Source organism: Myripristis murdjan, chromosome 19 (genome assembly GCF_902150065.1).
Source record: "Myripristis murdjan chromosome 19, fMyrMur1.1, whole genome shotgun sequence".
Lineage (NCBI taxonomy): Eukaryota > Metazoa > Chordata > Actinopteri > Holocentriformes > Holocentridae > Myripristis > Myripristis murdjan.
The window spans coordinates 14,911,118-14,933,391 of record NC_043998.1 but is presented as its reverse complement, the minus strand read 5'-3'; the positions used below and the strand labels follow the sequence as shown (position 1 = coordinate 14,933,391).

General features: G+C 40.2%; 4 protein-coding genes across 6 annotated transcripts in view; 3 read left to right on the top strand and 1 right to left on the bottom strand.

The window, feature by feature from the left end:
* The first annotated feature begins 2,318 nt into the window (after positions 1–2,318).
* On the top strand, positions 2,319–11,682 carry adam9b (ADAM metallopeptidase domain 9b). Of its 2 annotated transcripts, none has more exons than XM_030077304.1 (22): positions 2,319–2,448; positions 2,948–3,054; positions 3,157–3,233; positions 3,369–3,447; positions 3,561–3,637; positions 3,731–3,923; positions 4,018–4,080; positions 5,680–5,751; positions 5,838–6,007; positions 6,208–6,298; positions 6,730–6,857; positions 7,520–7,691; positions 8,359–8,448; positions 8,576–8,768; positions 8,945–9,059; positions 9,489–9,669; positions 9,845–9,931; positions 10,022–10,127; positions 10,285–10,426; positions 10,591–10,690; positions 10,985–11,022; positions 11,141–11,682. In XM_030077304.1, the coding sequence occupies exons 1-22, from the start codon at positions 2,382–2,384 to the stop codon at positions 11,259–11,261; spliced, it is 2,469 nt and encodes an 822-aa protein (XP_029933164.1). In that variant the 5' UTR covers positions 2,319–2,381; the 3' UTR covers positions 11,262–11,682. The 2 variants fall into 2 exon arrangements, with proteins under 2 accessions (XP_029933164.1, XP_029933163.1); XM_030077303.1 differs by having other exon boundaries at positions 6,730–6,860.
* A 446-nt stretch (positions 11,683–12,128) lies between these two features.
* Positions 12,129–15,284, top strand: pstk (phosphoseryl-tRNA kinase). The gene is made up of 6 exons (XM_030078398.1): positions 12,129–12,425; positions 13,705–13,960; positions 14,072–14,273; positions 14,394–14,469; positions 14,571–14,664; positions 14,781–15,284. Exons 1-6 carry the CDS (start codon positions 12,204–12,206, stop codon positions 14,996–14,998), a joined length of 1,068 nt encoding a protein of 355 aa, XP_029934258.1. The 5' UTR covers positions 12,129–12,203; the 3' UTR covers positions 14,999–15,284.
* LOC115378210 (zinc finger protein Pegasus-like) lies at positions 15,013–18,666 on the bottom strand. The gene is made up of 4 exons (XM_030078397.1): positions 18,549–18,666; positions 18,159–18,336; positions 17,871–18,059; positions 15,013–17,144 (listed from the first exon to the last, which is right to left on the bottom strand). The coding sequence occupies exons 1-4, from the start codon at positions 18,549–18,551 to the stop codon at positions 16,213–16,215; spliced, it is 1,302 nt and encodes a 433-aa protein (XP_029934257.1). The 5' UTR covers positions 18,552–18,666; the 3' UTR covers positions 15,013–16,212.
* Positions 18,667–20,909: 2,243 nt separating this feature from the next.
* snx29 (sorting nexin 29) overlaps positions 20,910–22,274 on the top strand; it is a 166,813-nt gene continuing 165,448 nt past the window's right edge. For both annotated transcript variants that reach the window (XM_030077892.1, XM_030077893.1), the window contains exons 1-2: positions 20,910–21,309; positions 22,179–22,243. In XM_030077892.1, coding sequence (XP_029933752.1) covers positions 21,303–21,309; positions 22,179–22,243 — 72 coding nt within the window. In that variant the 5' untranslated portion in view covers positions 20,910–21,302. The remainder of the gene's footprint in view (positions 21,310–22,178; positions 22,244–22,274) is intronic.

Below are 22,274 nucleotides of genomic sequence, written 5' to 3'. Positions count from 1 at the left end.
TTTCGCGATATTTCCTCGTCCCTGCGTGTCCTCAGCCAGGAGTCACAGGCTGTATAAATAAACAGTTTATGCCCAGAGTCTGTCCTCCGCACATCACTACAGGTAGCTCTCTTTATATATCCATGGTGCTAGCATAGGTAGGTGTATCTTCTCTGGGCACTTGTAGCCTATGTGTTTTAGTGAAGGGCTGTGGAAGGGCTGGATCAAAACCTGAAACGGCAGTTCTGTCTTGTAATGACAGCACAAAACTCAAAATAAACATCTGGAAATTTAAAATGACCTTACTGGAAAATGTCCGCATCATGTAAATTCTATATGATGCGTGTGAAGACGACATATGAATTACGTGGAGCCAATCTCTAATTCAACAAAAACTAAGGATCTCTTATTTCACTGAAAAAAACAAAAAACAAAACAAACAAAAAAAAAAAACATAGCCTAGCCTAATAGTTAGTTCGACCCGCTGACATTTTGAATTTGTCTCTAGATAGATATCTATTTTTTTTATTATTATTATTATTATTATTATTATTATTATTTAAAATAGGCTATTTGTACTTTGAGTTTGATGTTGTATAGCCCCACAGTTACAGTTTTTAAATGTATAAGGACTGTGCATTTTAAGCTGCATTATTTTGTGGCATAGTTTCATTTCATTTTCTCCTTTTATCTAAAGGGACAGTGTACAGCTCAAACATATACTGTATGTCACTATTTGATGCCATATCTTGCTTTGTTTTTTGTTGACACTACAATAAATATGTTTTTTGAAGAATAGTTTGATGTAGTTAGATTATTCGAGGTATTTCCTCTAGTTTTAGAGCTTATTTTGAGTTTCTAGTTCTTGTGAAGCTACTTTGATGGACTATAGTGGAAATTAGAACAGTGAGCAAAGATATTTGGTTCGAGGATTATTGCTTTTAATAGCATTATTTAAAACATATGAACATGCTGAGGGCTCAACACTGTACGGCAAGTTTCAAAGGAGCGGAAGAAGGAGGTACAGTCGTGCCAGACAGACGTTTTTTCATGTCCCCTCCAGGAATTACTCTCTGAAATGTTGCTGTTTATTGTCTCCCCCAATAATGAAATGGGATTTTCGCCCCTGATTAGTGTTCCAGGTAGGTACAGAGTGTTTATACAGAGATAGTTAACAGACTTCATCACAGAAAATAACCATAGTGACAGGTGCATTCATCAACTGTATGCAACTGTAAAAATGAATAAATGAATGAATGCATGAATAAATAAGATCAAATATCAAATCCTGCATCAAATAGATGTTGTCAACTCTTAATCTGTCGTTCTGTGTTCTTTCCAAATCTTAAAACTGCAGTAGAAATTATTATCCATGCTGGACAGATGGGATGATTACATTGGGACCAATCTCTTCCAGTTATAGGCCTATTCCTATTTCCAATGCTTAAACTGCATACGCCTGAAATCAGCTCTCGCCCCGCTCATGCTTCCAGCAAACTTCTGACAGCATTTGGGCCTCACTATATGCCCTGCAAATATTACACTGCCGATTTCCCCCCTCTCTTCATTAAACATTTCTCCCCTAGGTGTACTTTCAGTGAAACTGGAGTACTTTTCATATCCCCACTAGATCCTAATTGGTTAAGCCTTAAATGTCCAACTTATTCAGCAAGGTTTTGGCTGCTGATCCATACGCATCCATAAGCAAAGACTAATCTCGTTAGTGCAACAGGGAGTTTTCAAAAAGCACAAGCCACACTTTGGATTACACTGATAACGTTTTACATTACCCACTCACACTTTGGATACAACCCTTTCTAAATAAGAAATAAATTGCTATCAAAGCACATCGCCAGGAACGTAAGGGCTCGATTGCACCTCTCGTCAATTAATCTTATTTTGGTAAAAAAAAAAAAAAAAAAAAAAAAAAAAAAATCAGACTTGGAAAACACATCAAGTTGGTATTTCATTCGACTTTTGAGTGAACTTTACCCCAGTATTTCCATTTACTGCACATTTCTTGTTGCTGTATTACACGTATGATGCAATTTCGCATAATACACACAATCACAAGCATCATGTGCATATCAATTATGACTCAATGTTAGTGTCAACCAGCTTATTCCTAATATGTCGCTCAGTTTACTCTGAGGGCGCTTTGTAAGTTCTTCCTCTTTTTTCAAATTGCCTTTCTGCGGAAAATGACTTCACATGATGTAGTTAGTCAAGGGACCACGTCATTAACCCATAGGAAAGAGAAAGGATGATTTGTGGAGGCGTAGCGCAGCAGGCCAGACACCTGACTCACCTGAGCAGCGCCGGAGGTACGGCCCCCTTGGTGGAGTCAGGAAATAAAGTCCGCAGCAGCCCGGGCTAAATGGACAAATACTTTAGCAACGATCATGGTTAGAAAATATGTCTTGCCTGCTATCTTTTTGCTCTGTTATGTTGCCGGGATTGACAACAAAGGTGAGGCACATCATTATTATCGTCAACATTGTCGCGATTAGACGATTGCGTGGTCTTTCCAAGGATCTGAGCGCTTGTTTCTGTACGTCCGTACACAACGACTTGTAGCTGGGACATCCTGGAGTCTGTCTCCAAACGAGTTGGATTTAAGGAGGGCTTGAGTCCTATCCCAGGCAGAGTGTTTGATAGACAATAGGGCATGAGATCACATCTTCACAAAAACATAAAATCGAGTTTGGTTCTTTATTTTGGTTATTAAGAAATCCGAAAATGTATTAGAACGCCTAAAAAACTGGTCCTATGTGAGGACAAAGTACTACAATGTAAACCCGAAATGTTTGCTTTTCAGTATCTGCTGTTTGTGTTTGTTTCTCATTGTAAGTTCTCTGTCTAATGAAGAGTTAACATCTCAGTTAACTACAATGTAATTTTCGAGCATTAATCATAGCCTATTGTTTTTACAGCTTGAGTGTGAACTTACTAAATTTTCTTTTTCCAGACACTTTCGGTGACTTCTCATCAAAACTTTCCAAGTATTCAGTTGTAAATCCCCAGCTTGTTCATAGATGGACAAGGAGTGTCAACAGGCAACCAGAGTCAGCAGAGGTATTTTTTTTTTAAATTATTTTTTATTGAATGATATTTTTAATTGATTTTGACATGAGTAGCCTATCCTAAGACTGCGTCCTTGTTTTTGCTTTTTTTCAGAGCCATGACAAGGAGACACTTTCCTACGCCCTCAACATTAAAGGCAGAAAGCACTTCCTTCATCTAAAACAGAACAAGTATGTTGCCAGGCAGATGTTCTCTGATTGTACAGCACACCCAATCTAAATGCCTCTTTCAAAATAACACACCTTATGTTATTTTATTTCATTTTATTTCATGTGATTTTTTTTTTTTCATGTTTGTTTTGTCAGAGACTTTTTAGCTCCTAACTTTGTTCAGCATTCTCATGATGTCAGTGGTAACCACAAGGCAACGTATCCAAAACTTCATGTAAGTAAAGCAAAAGTGATAATGCAGTCATGTGTGCTGGTGTTTGATCCTTGTGGATGCCTGTCAAGTTTTAGCTGTAGGCCTTTAACTGTCTGTATACTTTCTATTCCCAGGAGCATTGCTATTACCATGGAGAGGTGGAGGGGTATGACAACTCGCTGGTAGCTCTCAGCACATGCTCGGGTCTTAGGTGTGTCTCTTTTTCCCAGTTCCTCCTTTTGAGTGCTTGATCAGAGCTTCCCATCAGTTCCAATTTCACATGTTACCCAATGCTTCTCGTTAGTGGTGTGATCCACCTCGGCAGTGAGACCTATGGGCTTCAGCCGGTGCCCCAGTCTCCCACCAACGAGCACCTTTTGTACCTGCTGAGCGATGTCCCTTCAGAGCCCTTCATCTGTGGTGTCAGCAGTGAGACGCCATCGGCCCAGAGTCACTCCCACTATGAGCCTGACCATTCAGTCACATCACTGCTGCGGGTAGGAAAGCTCTCAGTCAGCATTTAGAGTGTGAATGGACAAGAAACTAAAGCACTATTCACGTTTCCTTTTTTGCTGTTTGTCGTTTTCACAGAGGAAACGCAATTTACCTCAAACAAGTTATGTGGAGTTGGTGTTCGTCGTGGATAATCTCAGGGTGAGTGCAGGCATGGTTTTACACTGAAAAAAAAAATCCATCTCAACAAGTCATTTAGTCCCATATCCTGTGTTTAAAATCAAACTTTTCTTAAAACAAGTGAAATAATCTGATGAAGTGATCCCACTTGTTTCCAGTGCAGTTTCACTTGAATGGTTTTTCAGAATAAGTATTAATATAGCTGCTCACAGCAGCAGGTGGGGGCCCAGCAGAATAATTAGTCTTCAGCTAAATGTGAACTGGAAGAATCTGAATTTGAAAGCACGCTATTGTAGAAGGTTGAAAGGAACAGTGCTGCCATGTAATATTGATGTCTGGCAAAGTAAATTAATAAATAAATGAAAAGCAAAGTTGACGCGGGATTTTAACCCATGATCCTGAAGTTGAGAGGCCAGCTTTCTACCCACTGTGGTATTTGCTCACTCAGAGTTGTTGAGGTCAATAATTTGGATAAAGTTTTCAGACAGCCCAAGCTATGTTATATTCCTCAGGAACAATATTTTGTCTTTACTGCCTTCACCTAGTAATCAGTTAAGTCATGGTCTTACAGATGTCTGGAGTATAGATTGTATCGTATATCATATGGTATTGGTCAAACTATCATGTTAAAACATATCACACTGAGAGCTTAATCAACCAAATATTTTTTATTAGACATTTTGATCTACCTTATCCTTAGTTAAAGATGTTGCCCCCCCCCCCCCCCTTTTTTTTTTTAATTTATTTATTTTTTTTTATTAAAGTATGACAGTTTCAAAAATCATATTTATGCACAGTTTAGGAGAATAAAGCTGTGGGACCTGAATCAGTATTTGCGGTAAACAAGTGTGCAGCAAGTTTTATTTATTTATGTATTTTTTTATTTATTTAAGTGCACAATAAAAAGCAAAACATCAGAACAAAAATAAAATAGCAATAGATTGTGCAGGTGAGAAACAGAAAACCCCTAGGGGCTTACAGAAGAATTTCACCTCAAAATTTATTTACATGACAAAATCTACGTCAAAAAATGTCAACAAACAAACAAAAAAAAGAGCAAATATACATTAGATCAATGCAGATATACATTAGATCAATGCAAATATCAATGTAAATATTCATTAGATCAATGCAAATATACATTAGATCAATGCAGTAAATGTGTGTAAAAGTGTCTACAAAAGATTAGTTTCAACTCAGCCGACAATAAAAATCATAAACACATCCCCATATGCCCTAGGGACTCGAAATTTTCATCCGGCAAGTTTCCAGTGAATTAATGATTTTTTTTATTTTTTATTTTGGAGCGTGAAATCTCAGAAATTTTACATGTTGTACATTTGTTGTACATTTGTTGTACATTTGTTGCGATGTCCACCTCAATCAGTAATTGTCAAACTGAGTCATGATTGGGTAAACCAAATTTCACAGTAATCCATGTGGCACCTGTGTGATTATGACATAAACTTTTTGCATTAAACTGTCTTCACAGGTTAAATTTCATGTCGACTTGATTATTAATTAATGAGTTATAGCCAGTTTTGCCTTACGCCTCATTTTAGCAAAAGTTCATCCGTGTATACTTCCTCTGCCTTATGAATGTGTTACTTGTCTTCGCAGTACAATTATAAGAAGAAAAATGAAACGGCAGTGCGAGAGGAGATGGTGCAAATGGCCAATCTGCTCGATGGGGTGAGTGTATCAGCAAACAGATTATGTTTACTGTTGACAGCATTATCTTCATTACACTGCCTGATTGTTTTCTTTATTGTTTGTAGTATTACAAGCAGCTGAATATCCGAGTGGTGCTAGTGGGCCTGGAGATTTTTAAGGATCGCAATCCCTTCAGTGTGGACGGCTCTGCAGGAGAGGTGTTGGGGGAGTTTGTCAAATGGAGGAAGACCCAGCTGTTACCAAGGCTCAGGCATGACAATGCCCAATTCATTGTGTAAGTATTGTTTTTTTCTAGTTATAGTTGTGTTTTGTTTAATATAGTTGTATGTGTTTTTTCGTAACATGATTTCATCAGCTGATGTTAAACATAATTAACAATATGTTAAATGCACACCACATAATCTGAACTCTTCTGGAAAGTAATGTTATGTTTGTGGCTCTTCTCTTGTTGGTCCGGTCTGCTGTGTTTGTCAGTGGTCATCCCGGTGCGTTTCCAGGTGGGGTGCTGGGTATGGCCTTCGTGGGGTCGATCTGCTCCACAGCGACTTCTGGAGGAATCAACGTGGTTAGTTCAACTCCCTTTTCAACTTCTAGTAGCAGCTGACACCCACCATAGTGTCAGCTGGTGCTTTGGCTTTGTGAGCTTTTGTTTAGAAATGGATACTTTCTTTTGCATTATTCATGGAGGCTCTGCCGTAAGTGCAGTTCATTCTCACAGCCATTGAATAACGCAGGAGTTGAACAGGTTAGACTTGAACACAAACTCATCTGCAGGGCAGGGTTCCTATTTGACTTGTGGGATTCCTTAAATTCCTTACTGTGCTATGATGTCACATGATGGTATTAACAGATCGTTTGAAATGCCTCTATTGAACTGAAGTTGTCAGCTGTGTGGCGGTATTGCTTGAAAATTTGAATTCCCAATTTGGCATTATATATTTTGACAAACGGACAATACTAAAGGTGAATCCTGAATGTACTGCATGTGTTTTACAGTTAAGTGGCGAGGACGTGGTCTATATCTCGACTGTGGTGGCCCATGAGATGGGCCATAACCTGGGCATGCATCACGACTCTGAGGGCTGCACCTGTAAAGCGAACAACTGCATCATGGAACCCACTGCTACGTAAAAAAAAACCTCCATAAAGTTATATGACATACTCCTTGATATGAAATTTGAGCAGCCAACGTTAAAGCGTCCCCTTATTTATTTGTTTATTTAGTGAATACAAAAACATATATACCCATACGTATTCAGTGGCAGGAAATGTGCCTTTTACAATAGCATTACCCAAATTAAATTGACAGTGCTGCTGTTTTAAAAACCTTTTGACGTCATTTATTTAATCATTTTGTGATTTTTTTCACTTCAGCTGAAGGATTTCATTGTCCCCTGTGGACAATGACCTCTGACCTCTTAGATTTCTGAAACCCTTTCATTTGGAAAATTGAATATTGCATTGTCATCAAGCAAAAACAAGGCTGTTTTTCTGAGTATCTGAAAAGGTGACATTTTGGAGATAAAGCTTTCACCCCAGAGCCTTACTATGCTCTATAATATACAGTAAATAATTTATCTGAGGCAACACATACTGTAGAGACTATAAACAATACAAATATAAAGCAAAGTCTGCAGCATAGGCAATGGTGTACCTAAAATGTACACTTCACAAATGTATTCTGTCAGTTGTCATATATAGCATATGTTCTTATGCTGGCTGATAATTTCAGCAGCATGTTATAATAAGCTATGTTTGAATTTATACTTGTATTGCTTCCCTGTAGTGCTGGCACCAACTTCAGCAGCTGTAGTGAAGATTACTTCGAGACTCTGATCCGTCACGGAGGGGGGCAGTGTCTGAAAAACCCGCCGTCCCAGTCTGATGTGGTGGGCATTGCTGAATGTGGTGATGGCTTGCTGGACAAAGGAGAGGAGTGTGACTGTGGCTCTCCAGAGGTAGAGTACTGTCTGTCAGACACAACACACACAGACACACACACACACACAAGACACACAGGAGGTCACAGGACTGAGCAGTTCATGTATTTATTCACAAGTCATACTTTTTTACCATAATGGAACTGATTTTCAGCGGCTTTTATGGCCATAAATTGCTGCCAAAGTTGTACTTGTATAACAAGATGTGTGAAGTTGTAGTGTAATTTGCAAACTTGTTTTATAAATGCACAAATATGTACTCCAGTCATATAGCTGAAAAGCAAAATGCATGTTTGTTACGCTACTGTTTGCAAAGTGGTGATACATTTAAAATTTTTAAACTGCTATTTTCAAAAAGTTGCATTTAAGAGCAATAATCAATATTCTAAAGCATTTTGGGTTTGTTGTCTTGCAAAAAATTACACCGCTAACTGTCATAATCTAGCTAGACGTGGGTTGATGTAGCATGACTTGCAAACTTGTAATACAAATGCACAAATGTATACACACACATTTTGCTTTTCAGTCTAACAAATTAGACATTATTGTGTTTTTGTTGCATGTTTTCAAGTAATGTCACAGCCTAGCACATCTTAGAATGAAAGCTTATTTTAGGTTTCATCTGGCTTTTTGCAGTGCAGTGCAATGTAGTGAAGAGACTTTTCTGTGTGTTTGTGTCACCCAGGAATGCACAAATAAATGCTGTGATGCAGCCACATGCAAATTTACCTTTGGATCTGCCTGTGCTGAGGGGAGCTGCTGCAGCAACTGTCAGGTCAGCTTTATGTTATCTGTCTCACCATTAGAGAGCATGGGTTGAAAAATATGCATCTCATGTATGTCCACAGTAGCTTTTTTTTTTTTTTTTTTTTTATCATTGTTTGTGATATATTGTGTTTCAGATCAAAGTGGCAGGAACCCCATGCAGAGGATCTGTCAATACATGTGACCTCCCTGAATACTGTGATGGCAAAAGTGCATTCTGTCCTGAAGACTTCTATATCATGGATGGCCTGTCCTGTGAAAACACAGCATATTGCTACGAGGGCCGCTGTCAGACCTATGATTACCAGTGTAAAGAACTCTTTCCGTCAGGTACAGTCAGTAAAGATGGACACACAAATCAAGATTTCTGCAGCTAGACTACACAACACTTTTGGAAAAGAGTCAAACTATGGTTGGATTTGTGTAGGAACAAGTTTGGCATTCTTATTTGAACCATGCACACTATAAGCCTGTCTTGAAAGATGATTGCTATCTTCTCTTCTCAGATCCAGAGGCAACAAAGGCAGCAGATACTTGTTTTCAGCATGCAAATACAAAAGGAAATTTGTTTGGAAACTGTGGAATAACCAGTAATGGAAACTACATCAAATGTCCTGTTGCGTAAGTATATAAATATTATATTGGATGGCATTAAATGAATATCAGTATGTCTGGGAGGATTAGTAATCATATCACAGAATAGATTTACATGGAAAAAATTGTGTGAGTCATGGTAAAGCTAAGCCACATACACATAAGTCTACTTATTTAAAGTTTTATGGAACAATTAAGTGGACTTTGCCATGGTTTCTCTGATTGGCTGGCTAATGGCATTGAGATAATTTCATTTGTTCATAAATATACCATAGAATTTCGTATTTGTCTGACTGAGGTCCTATGACAGAAAAATGTAGTCACAGTCCATCTCCAAATGTGTGTGTCAGGACCCCCCAATTATTTGTGGAGGATGTTAAACATCCTCCACAAATAATTGGTCAATTGTTAACATTAGCAGGAAGCTCACTGTCTGTTTTTCAACTGGCATTGCAGTGACGCCATGTGTGGAAAGGTGCAGTGCACTAGTGTGGACGTCAACACTCCCCCTCCTGGTGCCCATGTCAGTATCCAAGTAATTGACGGGGAGAGCTGTGTCAATGCAGACTTCAACCTTGGCACTGACGTGCTGGATCCTGCCTATGTTAATCCTGGCAGCCCATGTGCTGAGGGAAAGGTAAACAAAGTTTGTTTGAGCGTTTATGTGCCTTTATGTTTACAGACTTTGAACCAGGTCAAGAAATGTACATACAAAAGACAAGGAAGTAACCAGGAACAACTGTGCCCTGGGCCATTCCAAAGAAAGTGACTCCTGGTGATCTCATTCATAGAAACTGAATCTTCTCTTTTAGACATGCCTGGACTTTAAGTGTGTGAATGCCTCTCTTCTGCTATCTGACTTGAACTGTGATGCCCAGACAACCTGCACGGGCAGAGGGGTAGGATACCACTTCTTTCCTAAGTATAACATCAGTTAATGGCCAGCAGTCACAAATCTTTTGACATTTCCATTGTAATGTTTTCCTCAGGTGTGTAATAACCAGGGGAATTGCCACTGTAACAATGGATGGGCACCCCCCAACTGTGACAAACCAGGGAGAGGCGGCAGTATTGACAGTGGCCCTGCTGAGATAGGTAGGAACTGGCTGACTGAATCATTTAACCTTTCAAATTACATCACCTCCTGCACCGAAGCCCTGCACATCACAGATTTACCATGACAGGCCTCCATATTGACAGTGCATACTATTGTGTTCCTTACTGTACTGACCTTTGACCTTTCCCGTCTCAGACTACTCCGTTAGGAATGGCCTGTTGATCTTTTTCCTGTTGGTGCTTCCTCTCCTGGTTCTTCTCATCCTGGGCCTCCTCTACATCTTCAAGAGAGATTCCCTGGAACCGATCCTCAAAGAAGCCCGTGCCATGCGTCACAGGTAAACTTCAGCTGGCATTCAATTTGTACGAGGTGACAAGCCACAGTTTGAATGGTTTGTCCAATTTTAGTTGTTTGTGACATATTTGGGTAAAATGCTAATTTTGCATCGCAGGCACTGCATTTTGTTTATTGATCTATTTTTTTTTTTTTTACTGTACCCAGGCTACGCAGTGCACCTAACAGCAGTGCAAATGGCCAAACAAATGCCAATGCTCCGGCAGATACTGGCAACACGCCACCAGTACCTGCTCCTCCTTCTAAGGTAAACAAAGTGTTTTTTTTAATTACCTCAAGAATCCAGTGATTTTTTTCTTTAAGAGCAGACAGGTGAAACAGGTTTCTCTGTTACCTGTAAATTATAAAACACTAGGGACAAATACTTTGGTATATCTTTTGTAACACAGACAGATATTGCATTTTGTGAATGTTATATTAATTTTAGGAAGAGAGGGATTCAAGATTACTATAAATTATAGGCACATGAAACATAACTAGCTGTTTTGTTGTGTGTCTGTTCTGAAAAATGTTTTTTTTTTTTCTTTTTAAACAATTCCAGCCTGTATGTCCACCAGCTCCCACGACTCAACTTCCTGGGTATGAATTAATTTAGCTTTTTGAAAATTTTATTTGATCCATACTTGCACACAAAAACATACTTGCAATGCACAGACTTTGCACTTTCAATAGGCTGAATTTCCATGCTATCTGTCAGTTTCAGGTATGGAGAACTGGATTACTGGAATATGGACACAAGCACTGCTACTAAGTATCCACCAGCTCCCGTGCAGGGCCCCGGAGTCCCCAGACCAATTCCACCCAAACACACTCCATAGTGATGACTTTTATGTGGTTCTTATATTGTAAATTTTTCACAAATTTGCAATTTATTCACTGCATAAGATGATGTATTTTTTTCAATCCTGTGAAAATAATGGCTTCACAATAACTTGTTGCCAGCACATTTTTTTTTTTTTTTTATAAGTTCAGCTGTACTGTAACAACATGGTGATGGATGAACCTGGAGGGCCAAGTTACTGGAACCTTAATGTCTTGAATTTCCTGTTTATATCACACAAGGGAAATTTTTTTTTTCATGTGGTTACTGTCACATTCACATTTGAGTGAACAAATGATTTTATGCTGTTACATTGTTTCTCACATATTTAATGATTCTTAACCTGTTCATCTTGATATATTTTATATGAAGATTTTATTATTGACCTCATGGCTGTTGATTGTAATAAACAAAGTATCAATGTAGTTGGTGTTATTTCCTCCTTTATTCAGTGCCTTTTTCAGTAGAACCTGGGTGAGGCTTTTCATTATTTTTATTTATTGTTTTTGGTGACTAGATCAGAACACTGATGTTATCGATTCTTCTTGTGATGGGCCTTTTACTTTATTGAACATGCCGGTAAAAATTGCCGAGAAACTGCATGGGGAAATAATGAGATATCATGTCACAGACAGAATTTTTCAACTAAAGCAAACTTGATACAGGACAACATATAGACTGATCGATATATTTTTAAGCCTATATATTTTCCAGTATTTGCACATTAACTATTATTACATTGAGATAACCATTTCGTATAATTTTGCTTTGTATCACTCTCAAAACTTCGACGGATGACGCGTGGTCTTTGGGATTTTATTTTGAAAGTTGCTAAGCGGAAGTGGTGTTATTTGTGACCGGCTGACTCCAGAGGATGCGGAAGTCTGTGCTCGCTGTGTTGCATGACAAACTGAGAGGTTAAATAGCTCTCTGGTGGTAAATGGACACAGGAGATGGTGTGGGCGCTCACCGACCCGCAGCGTGCCTGTGTGTCCTGTGCGGTTTACCCGCTGCAGGGAAGTCGACGCTGGCCCGGACCGTGTGCAGCCTCGCCGCTCAGCACGGCTGGAGCTCCACTGTGCTGCCTTATGATGACCTGATACCAGAGCACGCTTTTCAACTTAAACTGGTGGAGGATGGTGATGACAAACAGCAACAGACGGTAAAGCAAGTTCACTTAGTCGTTTTGGATTAATGAAAGTCTGCATGGCTCAGCACCAAAAAGCAATACGAGGCCTATATTGGAATTCAGAGAGACACCATACAAATGTCACAAGAAAACTTCACACAACTGAAGTCTCATAGGCAGGCCCGGCCGCAGGAAGTGGTGAATTAGGGGGGCTCTGATATTTGCAGGGGGGCTGAACTGTTCTGGTGATACACACCCTTTGATCGACTTTCTAATTGGAGCCACTCTCCTGTTCAATGCAGCGATATACACAGCTGTCTTGCCAAAACAGTGCAAAGGAAATGCAACACAAAACACAACAGTCAGTATAATATGTGGAGCAGTGCAGATCACAGCATGTGGGAGGGGACAGATACATTTGTGCACATGCAGCACCCAAGTAAAAAGGTGCACACATACGCCTGTAGGTTCAAGCTCATACTTTGCTTTCCAGTTATACAAGAAGTGAAAGCTGCATTCCTGAACTTTGCAAAGTCAGCTACAAGGACAGCAGTTCTGGCACCATTAAAATAAAAAAGCTCAGACACAATCAACCAATCTTCACAATCAATCTTAACCATAAACGATATGAGCTAAAAAGCACACTATCACTTGGAGCTAATAATGTAATAATGTATGTAAAAGTCTATTTAACAAATACACAAAAGCCTAGGAAAAACTACAGGTAAAGCCATATTGCCCAAATATTTAAAATAAAGGTGAATGCCAGTCTTACCTCCAGAGTAACAAATTAGTCCATGCAGATGTTGTCCAGGTTTGGGCCACAGAGGTTGACTGTTAGTGGGAGATGGTGTCAGCACTGACACATACTGACCACAGACCGCGACACATCGAGTGTGACCACAGTCAGCAGTCAGAAATGGTGACCTCTGTGTCTTAAGGTGGTATGTCGTCCTGACACAGTCATTTGCACAACGCTATTAATGAAAATGTAAAACAGCAACCTCTGCAGCCACGGATTTCGGTAAAACAGTGGATTTTGCACCCTCGTGTGGCCGGGCCTGAGCATAGGAATAGTATGCAGTCTCCTGTAGTATAGGAGACTATAAAGCACTAAACTGATTACTGCATGCCACATACCCACTGTGTCCCTATGGGAATAATATTAAAGTGGAGTTTTACTTAAGCATTCCCATGTTATACCACATACTCACAACAGTCTGGTGCCTTGACAATATAAATTATAAATAAATAAACACCTTCCCAAATATAAGATTTTACTTATGCTAAAGTTAAATTTCCTTTTTAACAGACTGAATGGAAGCTCCATAGACTAGCAGTGCTGCAGTGCATTGAGCAGTTCTTGGAGAAACGTCAAGCGCCGACAGAGCCACCAGCCACCGGCTGCCAGATAAACAGTGCTGTCTGGGGACGATGCATCCAGCCTCTGCTGGAACCGAAGACTGTGGACCACTCCAAGGCCGACCACTCACCTCTCCTCATTCTGCTGGATGACAACTTCTACTATCCAAGCATGAGATACGAAGTGTACCAACTTGCAAGAAAGTGTAAGCACCCTGCTCTGGCATCAAGGTCCAGGACACAGGCTATTTATTACATTTTTCTGTTCTAAAGTCGTGTTTCCTTGGTTGAACTGATTTGTAGACTGTGTGCTGCAGGTTCACTGGGGTTCTGCCAGGTGTATCTGCACTGTGCCATGGAGTTGTGCATCAGCAGAAACCAAAGCAGGTCCAAACCCTTACCTACTGAGGTGATATTGGAGATGACGAAGCGTTTGGAGTCTCCAAATCCACAGAAGAACCCCTGGGAGAAGCAGAGCATTACACTAAACAGCACAGACAGTTTGTCCAAATGGGACATGTAAGGCAGTGAAATAAGCAGTTATTAACTAATACTTATTGGTCAGGTGGTGCGACTGCATAAACTATGTATCAATTTGTTGTCTCTTTGTGTGTCTTTTCCTACTTGGCTTGCTTTCAGCCAGAGGTTGATGGAGTTGATCTCCTCTGCACTGAGCAACCCGCTGAGCCCAGTTGAGGACGACGCAGAGCAAAAGGCAAGTCAATGTTGCTCTCCACAAACATGTAAATATAATGTAAATATGCAGCTGCTATAGAAGTAGTACATTTATCTGTTGAATTGCTCCTTATTCTGCAGGAGGCTGACCGCATCAAATGTGCCACCAGTGTGGTTCATCAAGCTGACCAGGCCTGTCGACGTTTGGTGTCCGAGGCCATGAAGAGTGCCAGAGGTTGGTCATGAGCTACATGACATTACAGATTTGTAATCTTGTCATGAATGTCATACATGTCATTGTTGTTAAAAGCCCAGCCAAATGATTAAAATAAATATCATTCTTGGGTTTAGAAAATAAAGTGGACCCTAAACACATGAGGTCTCTGGCAGCTGAGCTGAATGAATCCAAAACAAGATTTCTTCACAACCTGCGGAAACAATTCCTTCAAGAACTGCCCATAGCCCAAGGAGAAGACATTGATGTGGAGCATGTCGTGAAAACAGCAGTGGAAGTCTTTAACCAAGATAAAAACAAAATTCTAAAAAGCTTTATAGCGGACCATGCTTGAATGAACAAAGAAAATAATGTTGTTCTCATGTTTATTTAACAAGCACTGTGAATATTTTCTGGAATTTGCACAAATGTAGATTTTGTATCACATTATAAAGGAAAATGAATGCATGTGTGTTTATATAATTTAAATGCATAAAAATTATTTTTGTCAGTTTTCAGTTTTGTTTGCCCATTGTAGCACTGAATGAAAATAGGACCTGGATATTTTCCTCTCATTTATCTTTGTTACAGGTTAATTAGAATACTGTTATTTCTTAATAAATTAAAACATTTAAAGCTTTTTCAACTGTACTCAAACATCATTTTAAACTCATGATGAGGAGATATCAATCAGATAACACTTAAATCTGGATTTGTCAGGATTCAAATTATGTACTTTATACTGAAACACTTAGAGCTCATTTTAATTAAATTTCCCTTTTTGTCCACAATAAGGTTATCACACACAAACATGTCCAAACAATCAACTGATCAATGCAATACTTTAGGCAAAATTAAAAAACAAAACAAAACATACAATCAGATATTATATGAAACAACCAATCACATTACAGCACATTACATCTTGGGCAAGGGTTACCTTTGACCCTCTGAAAATATCAGCTACAATACAAATTATTTGCATCAAAAAATGTATCAGTGCTTGAGATGAGTTGGCACCACAATTAAATATACATCAATAGTCCAGTCCAATAGACCAGTTATAAACATTGTTTAAATATGTTTTAAAGGGTATGATTTAGTAAGACAGCCAGAGGGTAAGTTTTAAAAATGAATTATATCTGAAATACTTTGAATGATTTGGCTCATAGCCTCTGCAGTCAATGTACTGAGACGTGGAGGAGTGATATTGGAACAGAAAAATATGAGGACAGTGAGTCATGCTGGACACAAACTAGTTCTCTAAACAAAGAACAATCAAATCGTGAAAATCCTGCATCAGTTTCTCGGAGGATTTCTCAGTGTATACGTATCTTGACACTTTAACTGAGATAGAAACTTTTGTGCTTTGGTACAAAACCAATGGAAAAGCTCCAAGTATGGAGCTACATAGAACAGCAATATGATAACTTAAAGAAGGCAACAAAGTACAGTATTTGCATGAATGAAATATAACATGAAAAGCAATGTCATGTTTATATACAACTGCTGAAAAGTATATACAGGTATATACTAAATTTCTCCTTACGCCTCTGTTTTGTGGGGAAATTACTTTTTATGCTGTCCACGAGCAAAATGGCACGCAAAGTCGTATTTGTCTGTGCATAGAAAACCACAGATGTTGCACTGGAATGGATGTTCATAGCCGTGGCAGCCCATGTGAATGGTATAGAGGATATTATCTGAAAAGTGAATATCACAGTGGGGGCATTTATGTAACTGCTGTTGGTCTTGTGCAGTTGGCACAGGGGTGGGTGTGCTAGGCTGGCTGTTGCCTGTGCTTGCTGAGACAGTGTGTGACCCGTGTTCAAAGCCTACACCTGGCACAGGGCTGTAACTCCTGTGGTCTGAGGCAGGAGATTCCTTGGTTGGTAAGGATGTCTGCACTCCATTTGTGCATACAGCAACTGGTGCACCTGAGACTTGGTGTATGAGGATGGGCTTCTCTTCCTTAAGGGATTCCCTGTCTGGGGACACAGGAGTCTGAGATGCAGGGGGGAGGTCGGCCAGCTGGCCAGCGAGCGTAGACAGCTGGTCCAGTGGGTTATCAAACGTCAAACCATTAGCTCCCCGGCTGCTGCTATCACTCTCATGCGCCTTGGTCAAGTTCTTGTACTCACTGCTATTCAAATGGTGGTGCAGCTCACGAGACAAGTCATTCAGATAGTCCGATTTTGGCACTACCATCGAAGGAGGGCTGAAGTTGATGAGGAGCCGCCTACCGAAGCCCAGGGAGCCTGTCCTCTTCTGCAGGACGCTTAGCATTCTCTTGTTGGAAAAGGGAGAGCGCACGCCTCTCGCAGGCATCAGCTTGTGGCGGCGGCGGCGGTGGTGGGACAGGTTGCTGCGGTCGCTGCAGCGGAAGGCACAGAGGTCGCACTTATACGGCTTCTCTCCTGTGTGGGAGCGCATGTGGGCCTCCAAGTGGCGCTCATATGCTGAGGCAAACGGGCACAGTTGGCAACGGTGAGGCTTTTCCCCTGGATGACAAACAGGAGAGAACATTAGTAACTAAACAAGGTTTGTGGTGCACAGATCTACAAAATGCATAATTACAATATCGCAACAACACCCAAGAGCACACACTTTACTGTGACTACAGGAGAAGCAGTGATGCAACATGAACAGCAATAGTGCAGCAGATACCCATGCATATGTGCTGAAATGTATTCTCCTAAATTTTGTATACAAGAATAAAATAATGATAAGAATAGGAATGGATTCAAAAAAAAGAGTGAGCAGGGCAATTAATTCAATTTGTATTACCCAAATAAATACACCCATGTTTTATTGGAATCCTAGACATAGTTGAGTTGGGTCTTAGATCAATCAGACCTGGCTAAAACTACCCATTTCTTATGGCAGGAATTCTCAAATACTATCTTGTCACAGATCCCTAAACACACACATCTGATATATTGTGTCCCAGGGATCTTGATGGCAGGAATTTTCTTTTCAGGTACATAGATTTTTAACTGTATACATTGTATTCTGAGACTGAAACCTGGAGTGAAACATCTAAGTATAAGAATGGCTATTATCTCTAACTGATACAATTCTGTTAGTTTAATTATGGTGAAATTTAACTGTATGATATTTCATTGTGCTGGGAACTACTTAGAAACTCCTTAAAGAGCCCTAGTGGTTCCAATGGCCCCCCTTTGAGAACCACTACACTGGTCGAAACCAAAGTGTGCTGGGATTACCTGTGTGGATACGGATGTGCTCTATTAGACGAGCCATGCCCTTGTTGGCATAACTGCAGTAGCTACACTTGTACTTTCCATCACACGTCCTCTCCAAGCCATCCATCTGCAACTCTGCTCCGTCTTCCAGCGACAGGCTCACCTCCACAGACGGAGGGTCCAGCCCGTTCTGCTCACTCTTTGCGGCAACTGAAAGCACACAAACACATCTTTGTTTTAAGCCTAGCCCTGTGGTTATCATTTACACTGGTGGTGCTGGACTAAAGCTGCTTCCTTCTCGGTTCTCACCAGCTTGAAAAGGTTCCCCTGACTCCTTTTCTCCACAGACAGAGCCTGAGATCATGTTGACGTGCTGCGTTTGCTGCGTCAGGTACTCTTGGAATTCCTTCACAAAATCCAGCGGTTCACTCTTTATATCGTCCATTTTCCTGTCTTCAGTCGTCAGTCTTGCGTTGTCAATCTGCACCTGTAAAAGCCAAGGAGACAGAAGCGGATAGGTGGTCGTACAGTAAATCTATTCATTTGTGGCATCACTCTGGCTTCCCCTCAAAGAAGTAACGAATAGCTCATGTTAGCATCTATGCTAACGTGAGCTAGCTAGCTTGACCTACAGAACAGGTAGCCTATCTTCTGCAACGCCAGCGACCAAACCCGTCGCTGTTCTGTATCACATCTTACCATTCAGCTGATGTGAAGCATGATTCCTTGGTGAAGGGAAGTGTAGAAACTGACCCTGGTAGCTAAAACAGCTAACACAGGATAGCCGGCTAAGGCATTCACAGTTAAAAACCCAACGGCTTCCGTTTTGACTGTATTTACCCGGATCCATGCGCCGTTCACGGAACAGAGCCGCTGCTGCCTTCAGGTACTGTCGGAAAGATCAATTAAATTATACCACAAAGTATAATGTGGTCATAAATTCACTACTAAGTGCTACACCGTGTTCCTCACTGTCTACAAGACTGTGTTTTGATCAGTTTTGTGCACTGTGCATGGCAGTGCAAATTTGTAACTAAGCTCTGTGTAACTTAACACTTTACAATTATATTGTAATATTCTATCTTAAACTTGTAATAACCAAACTGTCTTCGAGTCGGTTATTTTATCATCTTGCATTTTACAAGTGATAATCAAGTATTATTGCTATGAGTTATTGCTGGTGCATAATAATGAATGGCTTAATTATGGAAAATAATTTGAATTGAAATGGAATTCAGCTCATTTTCTGTGAGATTAAATCACTATAAACAATGTTTCACCGATGCAATGAAGGTTTATGGTAGACAGCTTTTATATGTGTTTATTCACTGTCTTAATGTTTACCGTAATAATTTCAGGGGCTGATAAAGATCTATTCAAATTACTGTGTAAATTGCCCTATAGGAGACAGTCCTCTAAATAAATTTGATATGAATTGGATGTTTAAAATGCATTATTTCTCAAAAATAGATGGGGTCATACACCTCTTGTTTAATGAAGCTGTATTTTTCCAGCTAGGACTACAATCAGTGACAGTTCTGGCAGCTTGAGACTGCATCCCTCCACTAAAACAGATGTGGCATACATAGAGCCACCTCTAGCTGTTTGGGGGCCCAGTGAAAAGCCTTGTACACCTCAAGAAAAACTCCTGACAATTTACAGGATTACAGGTGTGCATACATCTCCCAAAGTTTTAAGTTTCTGGCCTGGGACTTGTTCCCCCATTATTCTGTCCTAACAGTGACACAAAATGGTGTGTGGGGGCCCCCTAGTGGTTGTGAGGCCCTATGCAACTGTACAGTTGTCATATAAAAGGCACAGCCCTGGGTGTCCAGATCTTGGCCCAGCTGCCAGGTGTAGTGGATTTCTATGTGTCCCATGACAGAGGCCTCCCCAAACTCACACAGAGTGGTGGACAGGGTCAGACTGTTTCAAGAACCTCCAGACCACCACAGCCACAGGAGACCTCAGCTAAATGTTTAAAAGGTGTTAAAGGAAAAGTCTACCTTCAACACTGTTTTAACACAGGTAAAATTTGTAGATACACAGTGAGCTATGATGCCTCTCCTGGCTCACTTTTGTTTGCACACCTGTCTAATGCAAATGAAATGTAACTGACTAATCAAATTAAGCATGTGCAAAAAATGAAATGAAATTGCAGGTGCACAGATTATTCTTATATAGCCATGGTTAGGAAAGAACCTATGTCATATCTGAAATTGACAACATGACAAACTATTTGATATTTAATGAAAGTCCAGCATCACAGCCATAACAATCTGTGATGTGGTGGCAAATAAAAACCTGATGTGCCTAGAGTAAATATCCATTTTTGTCTTAAAAAAAAAAAAAAAAAAAGTATCCTCACATAACTTACATGGGTCTGATGGCTGTTAATTACCTGCACATATACTTGGTGAAATGTATAGCAATAGGTAGCCTGGGTAAAATCTTTTATACTAATGGATGGACTTGGACTTGTTTTTGGTAGCTTCACTCTGCACCACATGAAAGGATAGCAGCAATTCATTGTAAATATTAATATAATATTATGCCACTCATTACATCAATTTGTAGTCCCAAACATCTTGAGCAGGGGTTTCCGTACTTGCTTGATCTATTTCTATCTTTGTGTGGACCCTCAAGTTGACTTTGAGTAAGCAGTGACCCCATTTGAAGTTATTTTTCCATATGGAAAAATGTAGGGATGTTTGTAAACTGAGAGGGTGTCATACTTCAACACTGACAAATAGGTTCAAAGTGGTGATAGTAAAAGATACATTCATCTTAAAACAATCATTCATTCATTCTTGTGTTGTAACAAACCAGTGAAATAGAATTTATACTGAAATTTCTTATTGCTTATTTTGACGGAGACCTCCTGGAAGTCCCCCCAAAGAACCCCTTGGGGTCCCCGGACCACAATTTGAAAATATTCTACCTACAGCTGGACTACAACTAACTCCATGAACTACAAATCCCATTCGTGTCCCCTGTATCATATGACAGCTGTGTGTTTTGTCATGTGACCACGCTGCTGCTCAGCACTGTTTCCTTTTCGCCGTGTCACAGGGCTGTAACCAGCAGAAAACACCTCTTATTCCCCTGAAACGGTTCACCACACTTTGGGCAACCCATTTCATGCCTCGGGAGTTACACTTCGGCCCATGCTGTATACAGTTTAACTGGTTATTTGGCTTTGTGCAACTCTTTCATGTAGGAGTACTGGACTTGTACAGCCAGGCGGCTCCCCGGCAGGCCTCTCGGTTCACCGAGTGAGCATCAGTTCTCACGCCGCGCTTGTGTGCATCGAAGTCGGCTACAGAGGCAGCATGGACCCGGTAGCTGTCTAGCCTCTGCTGGTGGTGACAAGTGGCTTCACAAGGGGATGATTCATTTCGACAGTGAACTAATTAGCTTGGATGTCACTATTATCAGAGTCGGCCTGTCAGAATGAACGGTGAGTGTTATAAAAACAACAGCAGCATAAGACTGTATATGCCAGAGAAGACTGAAAGTGGCATATTAAAAGCTTCTGTCGCCTACTCGGTTTGTATTCTCGTTTAAAAGCTAAGGTCACTTCTACTTCCCCAAAGCATTGTTTACATCCAGCAAATGGCCATTTAGACTTTTCTGAATGGATACAAACATACTTTGCTTTTACACAAGGGAATATAAAGGCTAATCTACTTTCCCAGGCATTTAACTCCTTACGTAAATCTGCCTGCATGATTAACTGTACCACACAGGATAATATAGCTGTGTAAAACTTACATGATACCACTACTGAACAAGTTCTTGTTAAAATCTACACACAGCTGTGCAGTTTGTTCTACTATAAAGACTTTCTAGTGGTTAAGTTGGAAGCCTCTGCCATAACTAATAAGTGTACTAAGCCTTTATACAGATATTATGACATACGTTTAAAGTTCCTCCAGGGATATTAATAGAATTTTAGAGTGAAAGCATACAAGTTAAGTAATACAGTAATTGCATATAAAGTCACTGTAAACCCACCATTGAATTCTGCATGCAAACATGCAGATTTGTTTATGTTGTGGCTGAATAAGTGAGAGGATGCTGCACAGTTTAGCAGGATGATTCTTCATTGCATTCCCCACTAAATAGAATCCTAGATAAGTTTTTTCCATCACACCATGGTACCCCACATCTTACACTCTCTTTGTCTCTTGTTGAACTCATTTAATAAATGTAGTCATGAATAATGACACTGAAGTTGAGTCCTTGGGTCCATATGGGTGTCATTTCTTAATCTTTGAAAGATTTCCTGTGATAGATACCTCTGTCTGTCTGCCTTCATCTGCCCAGGCACTCAGCAGAGTGATACGAAGAGACAACACCTCCTGGAGAGGCTGCTGGATGCCGTCAAACAGGTGAGCACCAGGAGGAGGCTAAACACAGGTT